The 20,812-nt window shown below is 42.3% G+C and overlaps 1 protein-coding gene across 2 annotated transcripts in view; it reads left to right on the top strand.

The window, feature by feature from the left end:
- The first annotated feature begins 294 nt into the window (after positions 1–294).
- Positions 295–20,812, top strand: part of mtss1la (MTSS I-BAR domain containing 2a) — a 33,502-nt gene continuing 12,984 nt past the window's right edge. For both annotated transcript variants that reach the window (XM_061721405.1, XM_061721404.1), the window contains exons 1-3: positions 295–835; positions 3,665–3,726; positions 3,842–3,915. In XM_061721405.1, the coding sequence (XP_061577389.1) occupies positions 767–835; positions 3,665–3,726; positions 3,842–3,915 (205 nt within the window). In that variant the 5' untranslated portion in view covers positions 295–766. The remainder of the gene's footprint in view (positions 836–3,664; positions 3,727–3,841; positions 3,916–20,812) is intronic.

Raw genomic sequence — 20,812 nt, 5'->3', positions numbered from 1 at the left:
ACTAACACAAACAATGTGATAATGGCCCATATTCCACTATTTTCTGAAAAAGGGGCAAATTACCAATAACTAACGCTCATGTGAATACACAAAAAAAACAAGTAAATTCTGCCTCCGTCGTTCAGCAAAAGAAAAAAGGTTTCACTTTTGTTCGCGTGATGGTGAAAGGAAGGCTGGAGAAGGGGGTGTTTCCCATTGTCCCCTCCTCTTTGCCTTAGAAAGAAAAAAAAGGAAAAGAAAAAAGAAAAAACTAGACCGGCCCCTTTTCCATTCCCATAGATCGTATTACGGGATCCTCCTGCTCCGAGACATCTGCTGCGCTAATAACAACGGAGCGCGTCCTCCGCGTCCAACCTCCGCTTGCGTTCCCTCCTCCCGTTTGCCCCTCTGCTCAGCAGAATCAGGGGGTCTCTCCTGTATTTACGTTCACGGGATCCTCGCGAGGAGCCGCTGTGCATGTGGCCTCCACGTTTCCCGGCCGTGGTCCAACCTTGTGCGCCCCTGGCCCGCTGCGTCCCCGCGGCCGATCCACCCGGAGAGCCGAGCGGTGGATCCTCCGGCAGGACGCGTCTTTTTGTCCGTGCGCTCCGCTCCGCTGCGCTGCGAGGAGGCTGAGCCGCTCCGCATCCTTCCTCACTGTAGAGAGGGGGGGGATGAACACAACAAAGGTCCTCATGTCTAATCTTTGAACAAGTCCTCGGGATATACGGGTCTGGTTTTTTTTTATTCTTTCCGCGAGCTTTGTTGTTGTTGCGTTTTGGACACCATGGAGTCGGTGGAGAAGGAGTGCGGAGCGCTCGGTGGATTATTCCAGGCCATCGTGAACGACATGAAGGTAACACGAACTGATATTTCAAGTAGTAGGGTTTTACGTGACCTTTGTGGGTGCACAGTTGCCCGATCGGACGCATATTTTTACTGCCTTTGTCTCCCACCGGGTCCTCCCCCACATTGCACAGGGCTGCAGGACAAATTGGGAGATGGAAACATGTTTCATTTTGTGTTATTTGCATAATGTGCAGCATGTTCTGTCAGACAGTGGTTGCCACAACACTTAAGCCAGTATGTCAGCCTGTTTACCATATAATCACTGCTTGCATGGAGGCATTAGAAGAACATGATCATTCTCGCACTAATCTGCTCTCTCTCTCTCTCTTTTGTTGGACAAGGGGTCATAACATAACATAACATAACATAACATAACATAACATAACATAACATAACATCATAATGACCCACATCCACAAAAAAAGAAAAGAAAAGCTCTCAGTAGTCAAATCCATAAGAAAAGTAAAAGTAGGGCAATTGAAAAACAAGACATGGTCTTCAAAAGGAGGATATGGTGCATTTATTGTAAAACGGAGGTGATAAGGAGCATTTAACCCCAGACATCCCTTTTGAGGAAATGTGCTGAAAGAAAATAACAGTTCTGTCTCCTCAGCCAACTGTACAACACGCATGAGAGGTTATGCTTTGTGACATTTGGCCTAGTGGCAGAAAATCACTTTCTTTTCTTTTGCTCTGCTGACTGATCTTTACTCATTTGATTGACTCACTTTGCAGCAAATTTGTTAAAATATACTCCACCTTTCTAGATAGTTTGGTATCATCTCATAAACAGGAACTGGATGACTCTCACCCCCTGAACTTAGATGCAAGTGTGTGTATTTTTGTGTGTGTGTGTGTGTGTGTGTGTTGGGGGAGGGGTTAAGTCAAGGAAGTTGAACCAGGGTGGTCTGTTGTTGTTCATGACAACAGATGGAAAGTGTGAACATATCCATCAGGCCCGGGGGCAGCTAGCGGTCCTCTCATTGTCGTGGCCGCTCAAGATGCTTACAAAGTGTTCATGCTGCCAAACAGAGTCAGGCATCAGGCTGCACTTTCAACCTCCCGGGTTTCTCATTGATTAGATGACTCACTGGCCAGCCTCGTCTTCGAGCCGACTATATCGGGACTCTCGTGTGTCAGGCTTCAGTGAACTCAACTTTCAGCTATTGGCAGCGCTGGTTTGGTTTCACATGACTCCCTTTTGTGTTGTGAAGTCGGAGAGGCGGTCTGTGTATTGATAAGTAAGACGGATGAGTGAGGCCAAAGCCCTTAGTCAGCACAGTATTGATGCCCACTGTCTGAGGCAGAGATCTGACCTCATTCTTTCCGCTTTGCCGGGCACTGCACCCTCCCACCCCCCCCTGCCCCACCGCTTTCAACATTGTTCATAATAAAGCTTTCCCGATTACGACCAATGTTGACCCGGTGCACACGTGTGGCCGTGACGCACCCTCACAGAGCACCTGGGGAACTTAGGTAACCTTGCCTCTCCAGTTCTGAGCTATGCAGAGTCAGACACGACGTGGTGATGCGAGCGGCACCTGTTGGTTATATAACTGTCTGACGAAGCTGCAAGAAAAGAAACAAAATAGTGGGCGGTGTTGGATATGTGGGCAGAGGGCAAAGTGAAAACAGCCATGGTTGTTCTGGACTAGATCAGGAGTTAGGAGTTGGATCAGATATGAGTGGCAGGTCGTGATTTCAACCCTCGGCTGCCTGATACCGGCATCTCGCCCCGCGGTGAAAGACCAGCTTCGGCAAGAGAAGCCTCTTTCTCCCCCACTGCTTTCATGGTTGTAGGCTGAAGATTTAAATATGTGACCTCACCTCGATGCTGTGCACGTTAACCCTCTTTGCCTCCTTCTTCACCCTCCTCCCTCAGCTGCCTTGGCAGCGCATCCCTCCTGCCCCTGGGAGCCACAGACCACACAAGCTAATTAGACACCTGTTGAAATCAAGTGCGAACAGCGAGGCTGGGAAGCTCTTTTCCTAGGTTTTTTTTATCTTTTATGGAGAAGATGGCTCCTAAATAACGTTCTAAGGCAGAGACTTTATAGAAAAGAAGCTAGGAATTAACCTCTGTCATTGGCAGCAGGGGGATGATGAGGAGGAGCAAGGCTCTTTCGAGATTGCACGCTGGCTATATATAGGCAGGATGTGTAACCCCTTTTTGGCTCGCCTCCATCAAAGAGGTACACAGGGTTTATGCCTTTCCTCTTCTTACTCCAGGGCTAAAGCGCTCCCTTTAATGGGATCTAGCCTCGAATGTGTTTTATGTTTGGCTTCAAGGCAACGCGTGATGAGCCCCCAGTAAATCTAATCCAAATTTTTGAAAGACAAGCCCCTGCTACCTGCGTATAAACGGTCATGTTACAACGACATGTGCTACTCATTCCTGTGCAAGAAACCTGCAAACATATGAACACATAGAGATAAAATATATATGCTTGTATACAGTATGATTGAGGACGATGATTATGCAAACTGATAATCTTATAAACATACATTCAGGTATCATACTGAACTTTTTAAAGACAAGCCAGAGCAGTGAGCTTGTGCTTCAACCTGTTACTGAGCTCAAGATAAGAATCCAAGCTCTCTTTAAGTTACTGCAGCCTTATTTGGGTTTCATTCCAGCATTTTATCTGTCTTAATGACGGAGAAAACCGAGTAAAGCCGCAGCTGAAATTTCACCAGACTTTACCCTCATGGCGGGGACATTATGTCTTCTCAAAGCTGTATGCACAGTGTTTGTGTGCGTGTATTTAACAGGCTGTGCATAAAAGTCATTGGTGAGATAGTCATTAAACAAAACCTTTTTCTGCTCTTTTCTTAGACCTCTTACCCTGTGTGGGAAGACTTCAGTGCCAAGGCCACAAAGCTGCACTCTCAGCTCAGGTGAGAACGGAGCCACGTGAACAGCAAACCTCAATGATGACAATTCTTGTGAAATGTTTTACAGACTGTTTCTGAAACCAGGGTGTCAAATGAACACGTGCAAATGTATTTACAGGACCACAATTCTGGCAGCAGTAGCCTTTTTAGATGCCTTTCAGAAGGTGGCGGACATGGCGACCAACTCTAGAGGTAAGGGAAACATTTTTCAAATAATTCATGTTCATACACTGTGGATTTTAACTCAGAGATGACAAAAGGGGAAACAAAGGGGAACATTGTTTTCCACTTTTTTGTGTAAAACAGATGTTCTGCGTCTCATTGTTTGTCTTGCAGCAAGTTCTCACTCCAGTAAGGGTTGTGTTAGTTGGTGCGTGCCTGTGTTTGAGCACATTGTCTTCCTTTTACAATTTTATATTTTGTGCAAATTCAAACATCTGCTTAGGTGAAGCAGCTACTCAGCTTTACCTTTTATCTCACACCTCACACTTCATGCAAGACAGATTTATTATAATTCAATTTTATTTATTCATAACACTTATCACATTCTTTAGAAACTGGACAGTTCTTGCAATGTTCTTGGCTGCTTCTGAGGACTATTTCACCATACGAAGATGACCGAATAGAGAGCAGCTATACGGAGGGGGGGGGGGGGGGGGGGGGAATGCAGGAAAATTGGAGCTTATTGTTTTTCAGTGTTAATGAGGTCTGCTGATCTGTTTTGTCACAATGGTAGCAGCAGCAGAAAAGCTGGCCACAGGGGCCACTGATTATCACAGATCTCTTTGGAGATGATCATCGAGAGCAGTATGTAGGTCAAAAAAATCCTGCTAACTCGGACAAGCATGCAAAGACTCGTGACACGGGCTCAAATGTAATCACCCAGACGCAGAAGCAAACATAGACACACACACACACACACACACACACACACACACACACACACATATATATATATATATATATATATATATATATATTTATACATGTGGAGATCTATTGTTAAAGAGTGACAGCTGATAGCTGGTCGCATGACCTCTCAGGTCACATACCGGTTTGCTTTTAAACAGTTCGTACCAACACCACTGCTTATTGACCACTCACTGTTGGACAAATGAACCAAAGGGGCTTTCCTGCAGTAGTGTTCACACAACATTACTCCTCTTTTTAATGGACCCTCCAGCACCAATAGAGTTTATACCCACACAATTCTCTGCATTAATTGATTCCTGACAGGAATGCACACAGCATCTTTAAGGTAAACTCAGACTGGTTACAGCTGGCGGCCTGCTTCAATAAAACGGGGCTATAGACCACGGCAGGCCAGGACTTCAAAGGAAAAGTGCAGTAAAAGAAGTAAAAAAAAAAAAAGAAAGGCAGAATGATAGATGGCCCAGAAAGACATGAGAGAGATGGTCGAACTGACGCTTGCAGCTCCAGACTCGCAACATCCCTGTAAGTGTGTCACTCATGCACCCACTTGCTATTCTGCTTCTCTGTGAGTGACTTTAACTGAAGGATTAATGTCATCCTTCTCAGGCCGCATGAATGTATGAGTGACAAGCTTTAAGAGCAATTAAAAAAGGACTAATGACACATGGTTCAGGCTCATGCAGAGTGTTAGTGGAAAGACTATTAAATCATGATATTTTTATCATATTAAATTGACTTTAAAGTGTTTTGGCCTATCGACTGCTCAAAATATGCTTTAGGTCGCTGAGAACAGATCTGAACTCACGCGAGGGTGAAGATATTCCAAAAATCTGTTTCTTGCCGTTGTTGTGTATGAAGGGGGAAACTTGAAGTTCTGACCTTTGAGGTCGGGACTTGCACCATTACTTTCATTGTTTACATGTGGTGGTTGCTTTGTTCTGGTCGGTCAGTGATCCCCGATGTGCAATCCCTGCCAGAGTGTAAAGCAGAGGTGCTTTGGCATCACTGAAGCAGTGAGGTTGTCACAATTAGATTTGCAACTGTTGAGCGTATAAATCGCACGTCTATCTAAACTGTGTTTGAGGATGAGGCGCATCAGCTGTGGCTGTTGAACACAAAGGTAGGTTGGGACACTCTCCGACTGTCTTTATTCACTGGTTTACTTGGCTTATAAGTAGGGCTGGGCGATATATATAGAGATTTTAATATATATCGATATATTTTCAAACACGATATGGTACGAGACAATATCGTTTATATCGATTTAAAAAAAAATAATAATAATTTTTTTTTTAATGATTTTGATATAGCTTATTTTGTGACAAATTGACTTGAATGTTTTATTTGAGATTTGCACAAATGTTTTGTTATTTGCACAACTGTCAACCTCAGTGGAAAAGTCTGCCTGTTACTGTCTACATTGTATTAATTGCACAGTGTATTTTAATTTAATTGTTATGCAGGAAAGGGATATTTGTTTTATTTTATTCAAGAAGCATTTTTATTCTATATATGCAGGCAGTTTATTTTTATTTCATTTGTTTTATACATTTTGATATTGTGCAGACCTCTGTTAACAAAGGTACCTGTGTGACATTTGGCACAAGGCTTTGTATTAAAACTGACTGTTTTTTTAAGGGTTTGCCTCAGAAAAAAATGAAGCTAACAGAGATGCTATGCTATAATGCTTTGGGGGAAACCCCAATTAAGGCACAGAAAAAATATCGAGATATATATCGAGTATTGCCATTTAGCTAGAAAATATCGAGATATGACTTTTGGTCCATATCGCCCAGCCCTACTTATAAGCATGCTTTGGGGGAAATTTCCACATTTCCAGGGCCTGTTTCCAACTTGTTCTGTTGCAGAGTCAAAGAAATAATGAGAACAGACTTCAGCACCTGTGGCCTTCACAACGTGGAATACTTTGACTATGATTGACGATGGGTTTATTAACTATGAAGCCGATTCAAGGTCTTGGAGATATTTTCAGGAGAATGCATATAAAAAGTTTTTGACTGTCAAAAAACATGCTGGTGCACCCAGACTAAACACACAGTTTCAACGTTTTATCTACCAGTCAGTAATACGGGCCTGTCAGAGACAGCCTTCAGCACCTTTGTAACATTTAAAACTGCCTGTGGCAAGTTGTCATAATCATTCCACCTAAAATGTCATCTTTAGAGAAGTATGCGAGTCAAAGATGGTCTTCCAAATTGGGGCTGAAGGTCGTGGGGAACATATCTCACTGAGAGATATTGTAATTGCAATTTGATTTGTCATATAATGTTTGAAATTCAAGTTTGAGTTAATTATTTATGTTATAGTACATAAAAAAATAACTACAACATGTTACCTCTAGGGTGAGAGCAGCATTACCTCTACATCCTTGTTCTTTGTGGCAGATTAGTTTTCCCGTTGCCTGTGGCATTCTTACAGATGTCGGTACATGTTCATCATGTTGCTGCAGGAAGCAGCAAAATACTCTCAAATAATCAATTCCGAGCTCCATAAATAATCACACCTCTTTCGATTTCCTAATTGCATCAGTTTAAATTATGATTTGATTTAAAAAAAGAAGAAGAAAATAATTAATCTTTCAGTCCTATTTCAAGTAGGAGAATATAAACTAACGGGTTTGTGATGTGGCCAGATCCTTTTTTTGGAGCAAAATAGGAAAACTGAACTCCTGATTTCTTATTTCATGTTAGCTCTGATCAAAATATCATGCTTGATGATTAATCCTGGAGCGCTAATCACTGACGTCCTTGGCTGTTACCATGTATTGCCAAGGCAACCCTTTGAACCGAAATGGTGACCATCTACAGTCTCTGCAGGATTTTATAATAATCAAGATCACTAAAATAATGTAAATGAAATCTAAATCGGCAAATTCTGCACAATCATTAGCCGCTACTCTCCTGTAACAATTTGCCAATAACTGTACCGGTAGTTGTTATCAAAGCCTCTGGAGTGACATCACTGATTTGATTACCCAACAAAAGTTCATTCTAAAGTCCCAAACTATACAGTATCCTGATCTTGGCACGCTAAACCAGCAGCCAAATTTGAATCCAGCCTTTGGGAATACTAACCGTATTCCCAAAGGACCTTGAGTGCAGCCAGTGTGGCGTCAGTGGTGGAGAAAGCCATCTTACATTTACAATAGCACAACATGAGATTATATTTACTTCACATGGTCCTGCTGCAGCCCAAATATGAGGAAGCCATTATCTGTGTTTTGCCATTTCTGAAAGGATTTCAACATTTTTAGAGTAGCTGGGCTTAACTGTTTCTACCTGTCTTGCTGATTTGGTGCCCACTGATAGGCTGGTAATGCGGGAATGCTCTGTTTTCATTGTGAATATTTCATTGGGGTTCATTGGTGGTGGCCTATGAACTGTGGGAGCTGGCATTGAAATGCAGACTGGAGCTTTTCTAATTTTGTTCATGCAAGGAACTGGAATGAACTCTGTTGAGTTGAGGCCAGAACTTCACCTGATCAGTCTGAACTGAACTGGGTCACTTGCTCACTTGGCCCCAGAGCTGCAAAATATGTGACTGTAAATAAGAAGTCCCCCAGGTTGCACTTTAATCACATACGGATAAGTAATATCTCACTTGTTTGTTGAGAAGTTTCACACAAAGAAGCTCTGTGGGAGGAATTCACACAATAGTGGTGCCATTTAAAGTTATAACCAGAACTAACCGCACGTTTAGTTGATTATTAAGCACTTATCAGTCATCGTTTTTGTTCTCATTATTTCACTTGGTTCATGCTTGTTTTTATGTGCTTTTAAACAGAGTGCCGCTTCATTTCCATTGCCCCTTTGGGAGCAGCTGTGTTAAGTCTTTGCATCCGCCAAACTCGGTAATTAATTTTCCAGTGAGCATGTCGATATTTATTGGAAGTGGCCTGTGATGCTCAGGGACTAACCTTTGCACCTCGTGCTGCTGGCTCCATTGGGCAAACTCACGCAACTTTGACCCTCCGGCAGCTGCAGTGCTATAATGACATTTCCTTAAAATAAATTGCCATTAGGATGACCTGCCCTTTGCACTTTTTTTTTGTAATTGTAATCTTAATAACTCACCAACATTCAGGAAATGGAAGATAGAGAGGATAATGAGATCCGATTTTCTGCCTCGTAGCTGTTTCCCGTCACGCTCTTGTGTCTCTGCGTTTGTGGGTCCGTGTGCCCATGCGGTCACGTTTGCCTCCACGACTGCACAGCCATACAGGGCTCGCCGCACCGCGGGGGGGGGGGGTTTACGCCCTCTGCTATGAACGGTCAGCCTCCAGATCTGTCGCCCCCGATTCCCTCTCTCGTGTTTGGGGACGAGCTGCAGCTGCTGGCACAGCTGGAGGTTTGGTCACATTCTTCTTCTGTCTGCTTTAATCTACCTTTAACCCAGTCACCCCATCACCCCCTTTACTCTCTCACACTCTCCAGACGGCACACGCTTTCCTGCCAAAGAAAGCAACGTTTCCCCTCATTCAGTACTTGCTGATAGATCCAGGGAGCAAACGCGTTCAATGAGAGAGGATTTTACGATTTCCTGCCCCTAACTTTTGTGTTGTGTTTTAATGCGATGGCAGCTTCTAGTTTAAGCCCCTGATGACAGTGTAACATCTGAGGTCACGCCCTCTGTCTCCATCTCATTTCTGTGTCTGCGCTGGCAAGCGTCACACTGCCGTGGTCTGTGTTTATATGCAGACTCCGTCTTACCTGTATTGCTGGTGTTTAGAGTTTGTGATCATTGTTGTGGCGTCAGCGTCTGTGTTTTAGAAAGCAGCAGAAAGTGCTGGCTGCCTCGCACGCAGACTGACAGCACGAGCCGCGTCCTTGGTAGCCCCGTCTGAAGACACGCATGTCTCTCTGTGAGCTAGACGTTTGCATCTGGGTTCAATAAAAGGTCTATATTAGATGTAGGGGTGGGTATTGGGAAGGACCTCACGATATGATACGCATCACGATACTTGAGCCACGATACGATACACATTGCGATATCCCGATTATGCGATATCCCGATTATTATATTCTACATAGTTCACCGAAAAATTTAAAAATGCATTACACATCTTAAAATCCAAGTTGTATATATGTACATCAGATGATAGTGATGGATCTTAAAATCCGAGTTGCACGTTCATCAGATTATAGTGACAATTCATGGGACAAACTGAGTCAAAACAATGTTTTATTATAACTATACAAGCTAAAGTTACAACATATTTGTATATGTTTTTCATATTATTTACATCATATGAAATGAACATTACATTTAGTATGAGGTTGCTTTAATTATGTGGCAAATGATAATAAACACAAGAAAGATGGGTACTAAAACCAAGGACAGGCACAGTGATCAGTCAGTATAGATATAAATCCATAAATAAATAAACCTCTGTCCATTATTTTTCATTTTTTAAGGACAGGCAATTGTGTTATGTAAAAAATAAATGATAAAATGAAATAAAACGTGAAATAAAACCTGAGCTCAGTGCAGGGCCCTCCCAGGGTTGGTAGAGAGTGGCAATGCCCAGGACTGTCACTTAGGTAGGAGCACTGGGTGATATAATGGGAAAAAATCGGGGATAAAAAATATATTAAAAAAAAAAAAATCGATATTCAAATTTTGAATATCAATATTGAATCAGCTGGAAAAGTATCGCGATATATTGCCATATCGATATTTTTGCCCACCCCTAATTAGATGTATGAGGAGAATTTAAAAGCTGGCATGAGTACCTGTTTCATGTTTCGACACCCATCTCTCGTGCATGTTTTATTACTAGAGCGGTCAGCCTAATAGATGCTGGTGTATCATCTAGACTTTCTTTGTTACTCATTAAATCCTGTGTGAGGCATTTGACAGGCTTGGATTGTGATAAGCGTTGGCTGACATATGGTTCAGTAAGTTGTTTTGGCAGTTTTGTTTTTCCTTTTGATCATAAGACACTTTAATTAAATATCAGGGGGCTGGTAGCCCAAAGCTGATGGTCCACGAGTGTATGGCATGTTTTTTGGTGTGTGAGGTGAGTCTTAGGTAGTGAGCTGACCTGAATGGGGGTTGTGGTTGTTGTGGGATTTCCACAGCTCTGGGTATCCAGGGTAGGCAGAGGCGTTGAGCTAATCCTCTTAGCCCCACTCTATGACACACAGACAGAGACTTCCTGCATTTCCCATCCTCGCCAGCCACCCCCAGCTTTAGAAAATTCACACTCCGGGATCATTGGCTGGACTGTCATCCACGCACTGCAACTTTTCCCACACTAATGAAATCTCCCAGTCTTTCTTTGCATCTGCACGCCAGATCCCAGTAGCGTCGTTGCACAAACATACACACGGTGTTGTGTTCCTGCGGGTCGCTCCCGGTCCCCGCCGGTTGCCTCTGTCATTTCTCTCGTACTATTACAGTGCTCACCAAGTGGAGGTATGCTTGTAGATCAGTGTGTCAGCAAGGCAGTAATCTGCTTGGCCGCTGTACTTCTCTGGGTTGGCAGATGGGCTGGATATCCCTACCCGCCATCTGGACAGCCTGACATGGACGAGATGCGGTTGTGGCCCGGTGCTGAGAGAGATCAGGGGATTACTGTCCTCCCTGCTATTCCAGCTCTGCAGCTATTTTTGCAGACATGTCAAATAACCAGCGTAGCCATGTGATCAGAATTCACTCCCATCAAAGCCTGACATTTCATGTCTGAGCCTATACTGTAATCTCGGCGCCAGAAACCGGCAGGTTAGAATATGACACTGTGGGTTCGAATCATGAAATTAGTTTATAGATTTTCAATGTTCTGGATTATGTTCATCAAGACATAGATGGATGCATCAGTTGATACATTACGCTTTGCTGTTGCATTCTGGTGATTGGATGTTAACTCCTCTGATGTACGAATGTGCTGCACAATGACCTCCAACTGTAAGGCCTTACGTATTGACAGAAGCCTCTTATTTCTCCTTCAGCTGTCTATCTGGTCTGTCAGACTGAGCCGACCAGTTTTTCTCCATGACTTTGCTGTAGAGTTTATAGACTTCAACCTCGAAACTCAGTGTGCTCATACCAAAGACAAAGCTTTTCCAGCTATTATGTCCACATACAAAGAATAAAGGATAAAGTCATTCCTGCAATAAAGGGAGGAATAGCTGAAAAGGGGAATTAATAAATGGAGAGAAAACCAATCTTTTGGATCTGAATGACTATCTGAGGGTGAATACCAAACTAAGAGGACAAACACAGTATTTGAGGGGAACACTGTGTTCAGCTATATCCGGAACATGAACTCAGCGTCAAAGGGAGTGAGAGAGGGGAGGGAAAAAACTCCAGACAGCCTGATAGAGGAATGCAAGGGGAGGACATTAGAAAAAGGAAAGAAAGCAGTATGCATAGTTTATATCAACTGTAGCTGCTGTTTCAAAGCAGTTGCAGAGAATAGAGGATGTTTGAATGAATGACAGCTCTGCTTAAATAACTGGCATCCATCACTATTTATTCCATGTTAAACACAAATCAGGCTTTTGACTTTTGAGTAGACTACCTATTTTAGACAGTAGAATAAATGAAAATTGCATGGAAAAAAAAAAGTAATATTCCGTTACACAACCTTAAGCATCTGTCGCTGCCAACGAAGGATTTCTGAAGCTGAGCTCTGTTCCTTGAACTGTGACTTCTGCCTCTGACGCTTCCTTCGTGGAGCCCATTGTTGTGCAATAAGTGATTGATGTTATGATCAAACAGATTTTAACCTTGGAGTCCAGCTCGGATGTCTTTAGATGTTTACCTCCATTCCTTGTTTACCGTGTGCACTATCCTTCTGAACAACATGGACTTGTATTAAGGCTCGCAGCTACAGCCTGGGAGTAGGGATACGGTGGTCAGTCAGAGGAACATGTATCTGCTTTGAGATAATCTTGTATCCCATACTTTCAACATGATTATCTATCATTTTAATTCTGAGCTCTTCAGATAACTCTCTCCTTTGCTTTTTCTGGCCCATCCTCAGCGTGGTGCATACGATGATAGAAACCTGCACAGTGCCAAGTTTTCTTCCTATAAATTGGCTTAATGGCTGATAGAAACACTTGTATTACTAATTAAAGTTAAACAGTCATTTAGAGACATCACTATCATGAAAATGTTTATTTCGCACATTTTTCTCTCCACTGAATGGAGTTAAATTAACGTTTCTAATGAGTTTGTTTGGAGTGTATTGGAGTGTATTAACCTTTTCGAAGTAGTAACTCTGTTTTTTTGTGTATAAATTCAAGTACAGTAAACTGATTCTGTGTTTTATTATGTAAAGCACTGAGCTTCCCTGATCTCTTTACCGTGGTGGGATTTTAGACATGAAAGCTGTACATGCTGCTTGTACGCTTGAATGATTGTGCATATAAAAAGGGAGTGTGTGTCTGTGTGTGTGAGAGGCACATTGTAACATTGCAGAACTGAGGCTACGTTAAAAAAAACATGTTATAAGTGCCGTATATCATACATCGTTCATCATTTCTAGTGTTGCACTTACAAAGAACATATATTGCAGCATCAAGGCCCATCGGGTGGACTGGATGGTTGTTAGAATTAAGAGGAGGTGTCAATGTTTCTCCAAACGCCATAATGTCTTGTGAGATTATATTCACCACAGACACTTAACATGCACATTAGCCTGTCACGTTCTATACTTACCCGGGGATCTGTTAACAAGCAAGAGGCAGGGATCCCTCTCTGAGATGTACTGATGTTATTTAGTTGCATATACATGTACAATTACATTTTCTAACTAATTTTGCTCCAGAAGCAAGAGGTCTCGATGCCTCAGGTTAACTTGATACTCGGATGCTACCAGTGGAAGCTGTTTAAATGAAATGTTGTATTTGTAGCTGCAGGACCAGGAGTGATGTCAGCACTGTAAGCAGGATTGTTTGCAAATGAGCAGGACCGTATTGACTTAGGTGGTGCACGAGTAGGTGCAGTCATTTCAGCTGAGATGAGGACAATTGCATGGATTGTAAAACAGAACCACTTCAGTGCTTTTACTGCACTCGCTAACAGGTTTCATGTCTTTAAAGTCACCATTTTATGCTCTTTCATCTTTTCTGACTTTCCTGTTATTATTAGGATGTATTTTGACCTTAGATGTGACCGAAGGCTCAAAAAGGTAAAGATATGCTGTAGGTATAAAATACTTCCGAATGATGCGGACATTTTTTTCTGGAGAGTTCTTCTCCAACATCAGCGCTCTATGACTTTGTAGAGAGCAGAATTTCTACGCATGGTCATCATCTTAGGTTGTGTGTGTCCTCAAGATGAGTGGTCATTTTTAAAAACTGGAGTGTACAGCTGAGCAGCAAGGATCGAGTGTGTCTTCATTCCCAGAGGATCTGTCAGTGTTTAAGCCTGTTGCTTTTGTTCCCAAGATGCCTTCAAAGAAATGTGTTTTCGCTGCGAGGGAAAGCATCCCGACCATGGCTGATGCAGTTTGTTTTTCTGGGCCAGCAGCAGAGTGAATATATTTGCTTTTTCACAACACTTCACAGAGGACTGTTTTATGGACAAGGTTCAGTAAAGCCGCTGGGGTCGCCGAAAGACCAGAACTGAAAGCTGGTGCTGTTCTGAAGCTGGAAATGCTGTAAGTCTGAACTGCAAGTGATAGGAAAACGGTTCTGTGTAGGCAACTGGTGCGTGTGCAGCATTTTATCGCCGCCAGCGTGGCTAAAGTGAGCGGAGTTGCAGACTCAGCTGGCATTTTACCACACTTCCCACATGTGCACCCATTAACAGAAAACACGTAGGTGTGGACACTGAGTGGCTGAAAGACGACGTAATCAGTAATGTTATAAAATAGCAGGTAATAAGCATCGTTAATGTCCGTGAGCCGTTAGCACTGCTCATCAGCAAACCTCGAGGACTTTGACCAGTCAGAAAACATTTTTCGGTGAGACCCTCTCCCTGTGATTCTCAGTCTTTGTTGTTCTGAAATAATTGCAGACTTTTGAAGTTCAAATGGGTGCAAACGTCACCACAGATTAAAATGACATCTCTGAAAATGAGGAGAGCATGGACTCAGTCATCTTGTCTCATGTAGATTTCATCAGATCCAAATTGCTCCCATAAGGCATGAGGTGAGGACTCCACTTCCATGTGAAGTACTTTTCTTCTTCTCCTTTTTTTTCTAAATCACTGAGAAGCACATCTGGACAAATGGTGAGGTGGAGTATGTTTCATGCCCCTGAACAGGAAGTCCCTCCAGTAGAGAAAAATTGTTGTCCTCCTTGGCCTCCTTGACTCTCTGGTTCTAATGCACAGCAGAAGTTCAGGATACACCAGGGCGCCGGCTGTGTCTTTGGGTGGTTGAGGATTGATGCTTGATGTGCTCATTGTCTTGGCTTTCAACAATGGGATGAGTGTGTGTTTGACTGTGTCTTTGTGTAAGACTAAAACAGTTTATCCCGAGGTCACTTCCCCAGCCTTTTTATTTTCTGTTGTTGCTGGTAGCAGGAGACGTTCGTCATGTACAGTGAGGAAGTGACACAAAGGCTTGGAATGAAGTTTTGATTTCTGCAGCCGCAGACACACATGGCACATATGTCCATTCATAAACAAGTTCACATTTATTTACAGGGGAAAAGATGTTCCCAGCCTCTCTAATGGGTGGTTTGCTTCTCTGCTTTATAACAATATACATAAGATAGATTTAGACTTTGCAGTCAGAAACTATGTATATTACTGTATGTATACTGTATGTATATATATATATTTTTTTTTCTTGTTTAATTGTATATTGTAATATTTCCCGAAGATTAAGTGTTTACATGATATGATAGTTTGAGACTGTAAAAAAAAATGTTACACACCTACATCCAACCTAGACGTTATGATGCCTTTAATCCTTATGATCTGCGTGTTTTTTATATTTTATGTTGAAATGTGTAACGGAAGTGGCAGCGTGCCTTAATTTATCTGTTTAATGGTGAAACGGTGACAAATTAAACACAATGACATTAAAATGTCAGTTTTAGTGTCAATTTTAAATGTTACCTCTGCTTTGGTTTAAATGAAAAGTTTGGTTTGAAACCAAGCCGATGATTTGAATATCTGGAAATGAGATTTAAAGGTCAGAAACGATTATGCCACAGATTCATTGCTGGCTGCACCGTGATCTCGTTGTTACTTAAGCCCGTCACCGTTATTGGGATGATATATTGTCACGAAAATAATTGTAATAAATGATTGCTATTGAATGTTATTCCAAGATCATTTTATGTCATCAATGCAATAATGTGTGAAGGGCAGCTGCTTGAGCGCCGCTTAGCCTCATGTCCACAGAGATAACAACCTGTGAGATGAACGGGCGTAATGACAGCAGGCACGTTGTCAAAACGACTGAGGTCAAGGAAAATATCATACAATAATTATCCCGACAGGCTTGGCTACAACGCTGTTAAGAGGGTTCATCATTGTTTTGGGCAAACTTGGCAAAGTCCTTAATGATCCGTCTTATCTTTTATGCACTTCATCAAATCTGAATTACATAAAGAGAGAAAAACTGCTTTTGCTAATTTTGCACATAATTTACATATGAAACTAATATAAGACGATGGCGATTAAAGTAAATTTTGGTTTGATTAAAAGCTGTTTTCCAAATCAAGCAATACCATTTCACTTGTGGCTTCATGAAATATAGTTTTCACCACAGTTTCATTAAACTTTGAGTGCAGACTAACTGTTATGAACTGTGAGTTTATTGAAACACTAATTCTCCAACTTTCAAGTCAAACTTTGCGTGAATATACCCACAATTTAAGTTGGAGGGACTCAGGAGAGCTCTCCAGAAGACACACACTGTTTGTGTCTAGTATCGCGGATTTATGAAATATAAATTAGATTTCTTCAACTCTCTGCCGCAGCACAGCGCTCTTCCACAACCCGTGTTGTCATCTTTTCCACCCCTCTTCTTTATATCAGAGGGTATCTATGTTTAACCAGCAGCTGCAAGAAATGTTGCTTTATTTATGAATCTTGCTAAACCCGCTGTGCCTCACCACCAGAACTCAAGCTGTGCTATAAAACATTATTGAAGATGTGAATTTATGATGACTTGGAAGGTTTTTAATTCAGAAAATGTCATCTGCGTGTTTGGTTAAAGAGTAGTTCAGCAAAATCAAAGCAGTTTGATGCCAACCTCTTTTTTTTTCTTTCCTTTTAATGAAAGGTAGGAGTTTTAAACAAAGATATGGCAGCCTTTTTGTTACTCTGTGATAGTAAATGTGGGAGATTTTGTGTTCACTGCACCTGTTGCACCTGCAGCAGTGACCCAGCACTTCCTCAGCCCTGACTGGCCAAATTCACCCTCCCCTGTGGCAGTATGTCGAGTCTTTCATCCTCCCGTCTCCTCCAATTTCATCCCATAGCCCCTTTCATCCATCAGTGCCTTTTTGCTGTGTCCCTGCCAGTTCACACTCCGCGTCGCTAAAAGGGTTGAAGGCAGAAAGCGTAACCGTTTCTGCCAGCCGCAGTAGGTTCTGAAGCCAAGGTGCCAAGATGAGGAATAACTGTTGTCCTGTGGAGAGATGGAAATTCTTCAGCTAAGCGGTGGCTTTGTGAGAGCCCAGCAAAATAGGAAAACCGTATTTTTGGATTTTGAGATGTTCTGTACTTTCCTCTCATGCAGTTCACATAAACGCTCTTTATTGACGCAGGAAGCAGATATGGAGCTCGTGTCGAAGTCAGTAAAGTTAAATTCACCTTGAAAAATGAAGTCAAGCCACAAGTCTGTCTGCAACAAAATCTCGCTTGAAGTTTAAGTTAAAGCACCGGCGAAACCTGAGCTGAACACCAGGGTTTAGACACCGAATGACGGAGATAGTTTAAGCTAAGCTCCCATGTTGAAGGCATCAGAAAGCAATGCCTGAGGCGGCTTTGCCCATGGTGGGAGATCGCGCTATAAAGGAGGCTTATTAAAGTGCTCAGCCGTCTCCAAGGAATCGGAGAGGTTAATCAGAACCAGATCGTAGTGTGGAACCGTTCACTGTGCTGGTCGCGAACACTGGAGCTTAAGGTTCCCACCAAAACCCACCAATGAGGGTTGGACCTTTCAACAGGTTAATCTGTACTGTGTGGCACTTTGATGTCCCGTGGACCGTACTTTGTGAGCTAGGGGCCATAACTGTCAGAGACATTCAAGCATACATGAAGTGTTCCTGTAATGATCCACACACTGCTGCACTGTTCACTTGGTCCCGGTGGTTTGTTCCTGAGTTACAGCATTCTCAGAAACATCGGAGAAGGTGTAGCTGCTGGGATCTTGAGATTAAGGAAGAATGTGCAGAGTGGCAGCAGTTGTGTAAGAAATGGCTCTGAAATTGTTTTTCAAGCATGAAAGAAAGCGGAGACCCAAGACAACATACCACCAATGAATCTGACTGTACGATTACATGAGCATGTACATCAACTGGGAAAAAAACTTCTTTTTGATCCACAAACTTTCCAAGCACAGCCATATTAACTTAGCAGAGAGCTACATTTAGCCAGGCGTGGAGGAAACAACAAAATCTTTGTGAAGGACCGAAGGTTTGCCAGCTCTTTTACAACACCAATAAAAAGAATTTGCACCCTTGTCCATCATATTGACTCACATGGCACAGAACAGCATTGTATTTAGCCCCAAAAAAGGACTTTACCACTTCAGTTATGGGATATGATAATCTGTGAGAACGGATTGTGCCATGCTTGGACCAAAATATCCACACTCAAACCTGCAAAGGATAGTTATACTGACTTGAAAATATATCAAACTGTTTTATACGAAAACTAATAGGCAGTGCTTTGCATCTTAGAAGACCTAGCCAAAGATTTGAAATAGCTAAAAATACTGTATCTACCTCTTCAAATTAGGTGTTTGTTGGAATCTTGAGACAGATAACTTCATTTTCCCCGATTCCCAAGAGGGGAAATCTTTAACCAAGAGGTGCATTTTATCCTCTAGTCTGTCTCTTTCAGTATTTTAGTGCCATGAGTTAAACACTTTGTGGAGATTTTATGTGTGTGTGTTGAGCAGAATTAGTTGAATCAGAAAGCTGTCTCATCCAGGTCTGTGCCATTAAATCAACGTAAACGAAAAACCCTGCAGACCATGAAACCCGACCAACATCTACTAAAACCCTCAAACGGACCTCCTGGTCTGAATCATCGTCACTAACCAAACTTCAGTGAGAGCACATTTCCCAACCTGACATCTTTTGAGGAACTAAATCCAGATGTAGATCCAGAGGTTCAACCTGAGGTGTTGACCTTCAGCAACAAAGTTCAGAGAAAGTTTGATTCAATGCTGCACTCATGCAGCTTCAGCCGGACAGTGAGCAGCATCACAAAAACAGATGGTGCCAGAACAGCTTGCTGCACAAGCAGCAGTGTAAATCAGCAAAACTGCACAAGATGTCTTTAAAAGGGAATTGTGCTGTCTCCCAAAGGGAGATCAAATCCCAAAACAAAATCCACTTCAAAAGCTGGCTCCATTTCTGGACAGAGATAATCACTTTAGTGTCTGCAGTTGTACATCCTCAACTAACCTTTGAGGAAAAACACTTTTTGATTATTCCCAAAGAGTATATTGTTACTTTATTAGAAAATCTCACGTACAGTCTGCACACCAGGGATGCTGTTCAACTCCCGTATGCATGGAGCGTGGGAGAGGATGACTGCGGTTGCCCAACATATTCCTGATGCTGTGTTTCTCATATCAAGCGTTGGCATCTAACACACTCGATGCTTATCAATCTGACGGCAGAGGTTCCCGCCATCGTGAACTCAAGACTAATGGTTCCATTATCTTCTGATCCAGAAGTGGCAATAATTCTCCCTCCATCAACGCTGATGACACATTAACGGGATGAATTGTCTGCGCTCCCAGGGGCCTTTGTTGTTAATTAGCTTTTTAACAAGCAATGAAAAAGCATTTGCGGGTGCCTTTTGGAAAAGATTGGAGAGTAGCTGACAGAACTTCAGATAAGGAGTAAGTGGTATCCTGGAAAGCCTCATCTGCAGGTGGCAGACAATGTGCTAATAAAGGATTCACAAGCATCTTTAGTTCGTGCAAGAGGACAAAGATCCAGACCGCGCTGATTATTTAACACAGAATGGCTGTAAAAACAATTTAAAGCGCTGCTTTGGCCCAGTGAGTCCTTACTTCAGTCCATTCCAAATGATGTCGCGGTGCTTTAATAGAACAGTGAATAAATGAGTGTGTGCAAACCTCAATGAGCTGAAGCACCGCTATAAAGAAACAAGTGAACACGCCTCCATAATGATGTCAGAGCCTGATAAAGTCATACAGAAGAAGATCGCTCGTAATATCTGTTTGTATGAGCTACCAATAGATACAGTTGTACGAGCTTTTGAATCGTAGCTAGAACCTGTAGATTTTGATTTATTTTGTGTTAAATACTTGTGAGGTTGTTTTTGTTTAATTATAAGACCTGGAAAAGCTAATGTCCTGATGTGTGAAACTTTAAAACAAAATAAAAAATACCAAAAAACATGCACTTGGACTATGTATGGCCGGGGTTGTGTAACAGCTCTTTCCTATCCTGGTTTCGGTTTGTGTTTTGCTGCATTCAAGCATGTGTGGGTGTCTGCAAAGAGGTCGGGCCGGCTCCTACGAACGCTCTGGGGATCCCAGTTGGATAAATAATCACTTTTCCAGTACTTATATACTTGCAGGCAGCCTCTAAGCTAATGAAAAAAAGAGAAACAAATTGGCTGAAATATAAAAAGGGAGCGAAAGTAAAATGATAAAACCTCAGGAAGAGGTATAAGATGAATACATTAAAATAAAGACAAACATATCATTTATGGTATTATGTAGGTCTCTGGTTGCATCAGTCTCACCTGATGAACAGTAAATAACTTTGTATATTCAACCAATGTCCTCCAAGTAGGAATGGGCGATATTTTACCGTTCACGATAAACCGTCAAAAAAATTCCCCACGGTAAGAATTTGTCATCTTGCGATAAAAACGATAAATTCCCGTTGATGATGTTTTTGTGTAAAGCTGATTTATGGTTCTGCGTTAAATCCACGCACAACGTACGTGAAGGAAGGAAGGAAGGAAGGAAGGAAGGAAGGAAGGAAGGAAGGAAGGAAGGAAGGAAGGA

The sequence above is a fragment of the Cololabis saira genome, chromosome 5 (assembly GCF_033807715.1).
Source record: "Cololabis saira isolate AMF1-May2022 chromosome 5, fColSai1.1, whole genome shotgun sequence".
Taxonomy (NCBI): domain Eukaryota; kingdom Metazoa; phylum Chordata; class Actinopteri; order Beloniformes; family Belonidae; genus Cololabis; species Cololabis saira.
This window is presented reverse-complemented; position numbering and strand designations above follow the sequence as displayed.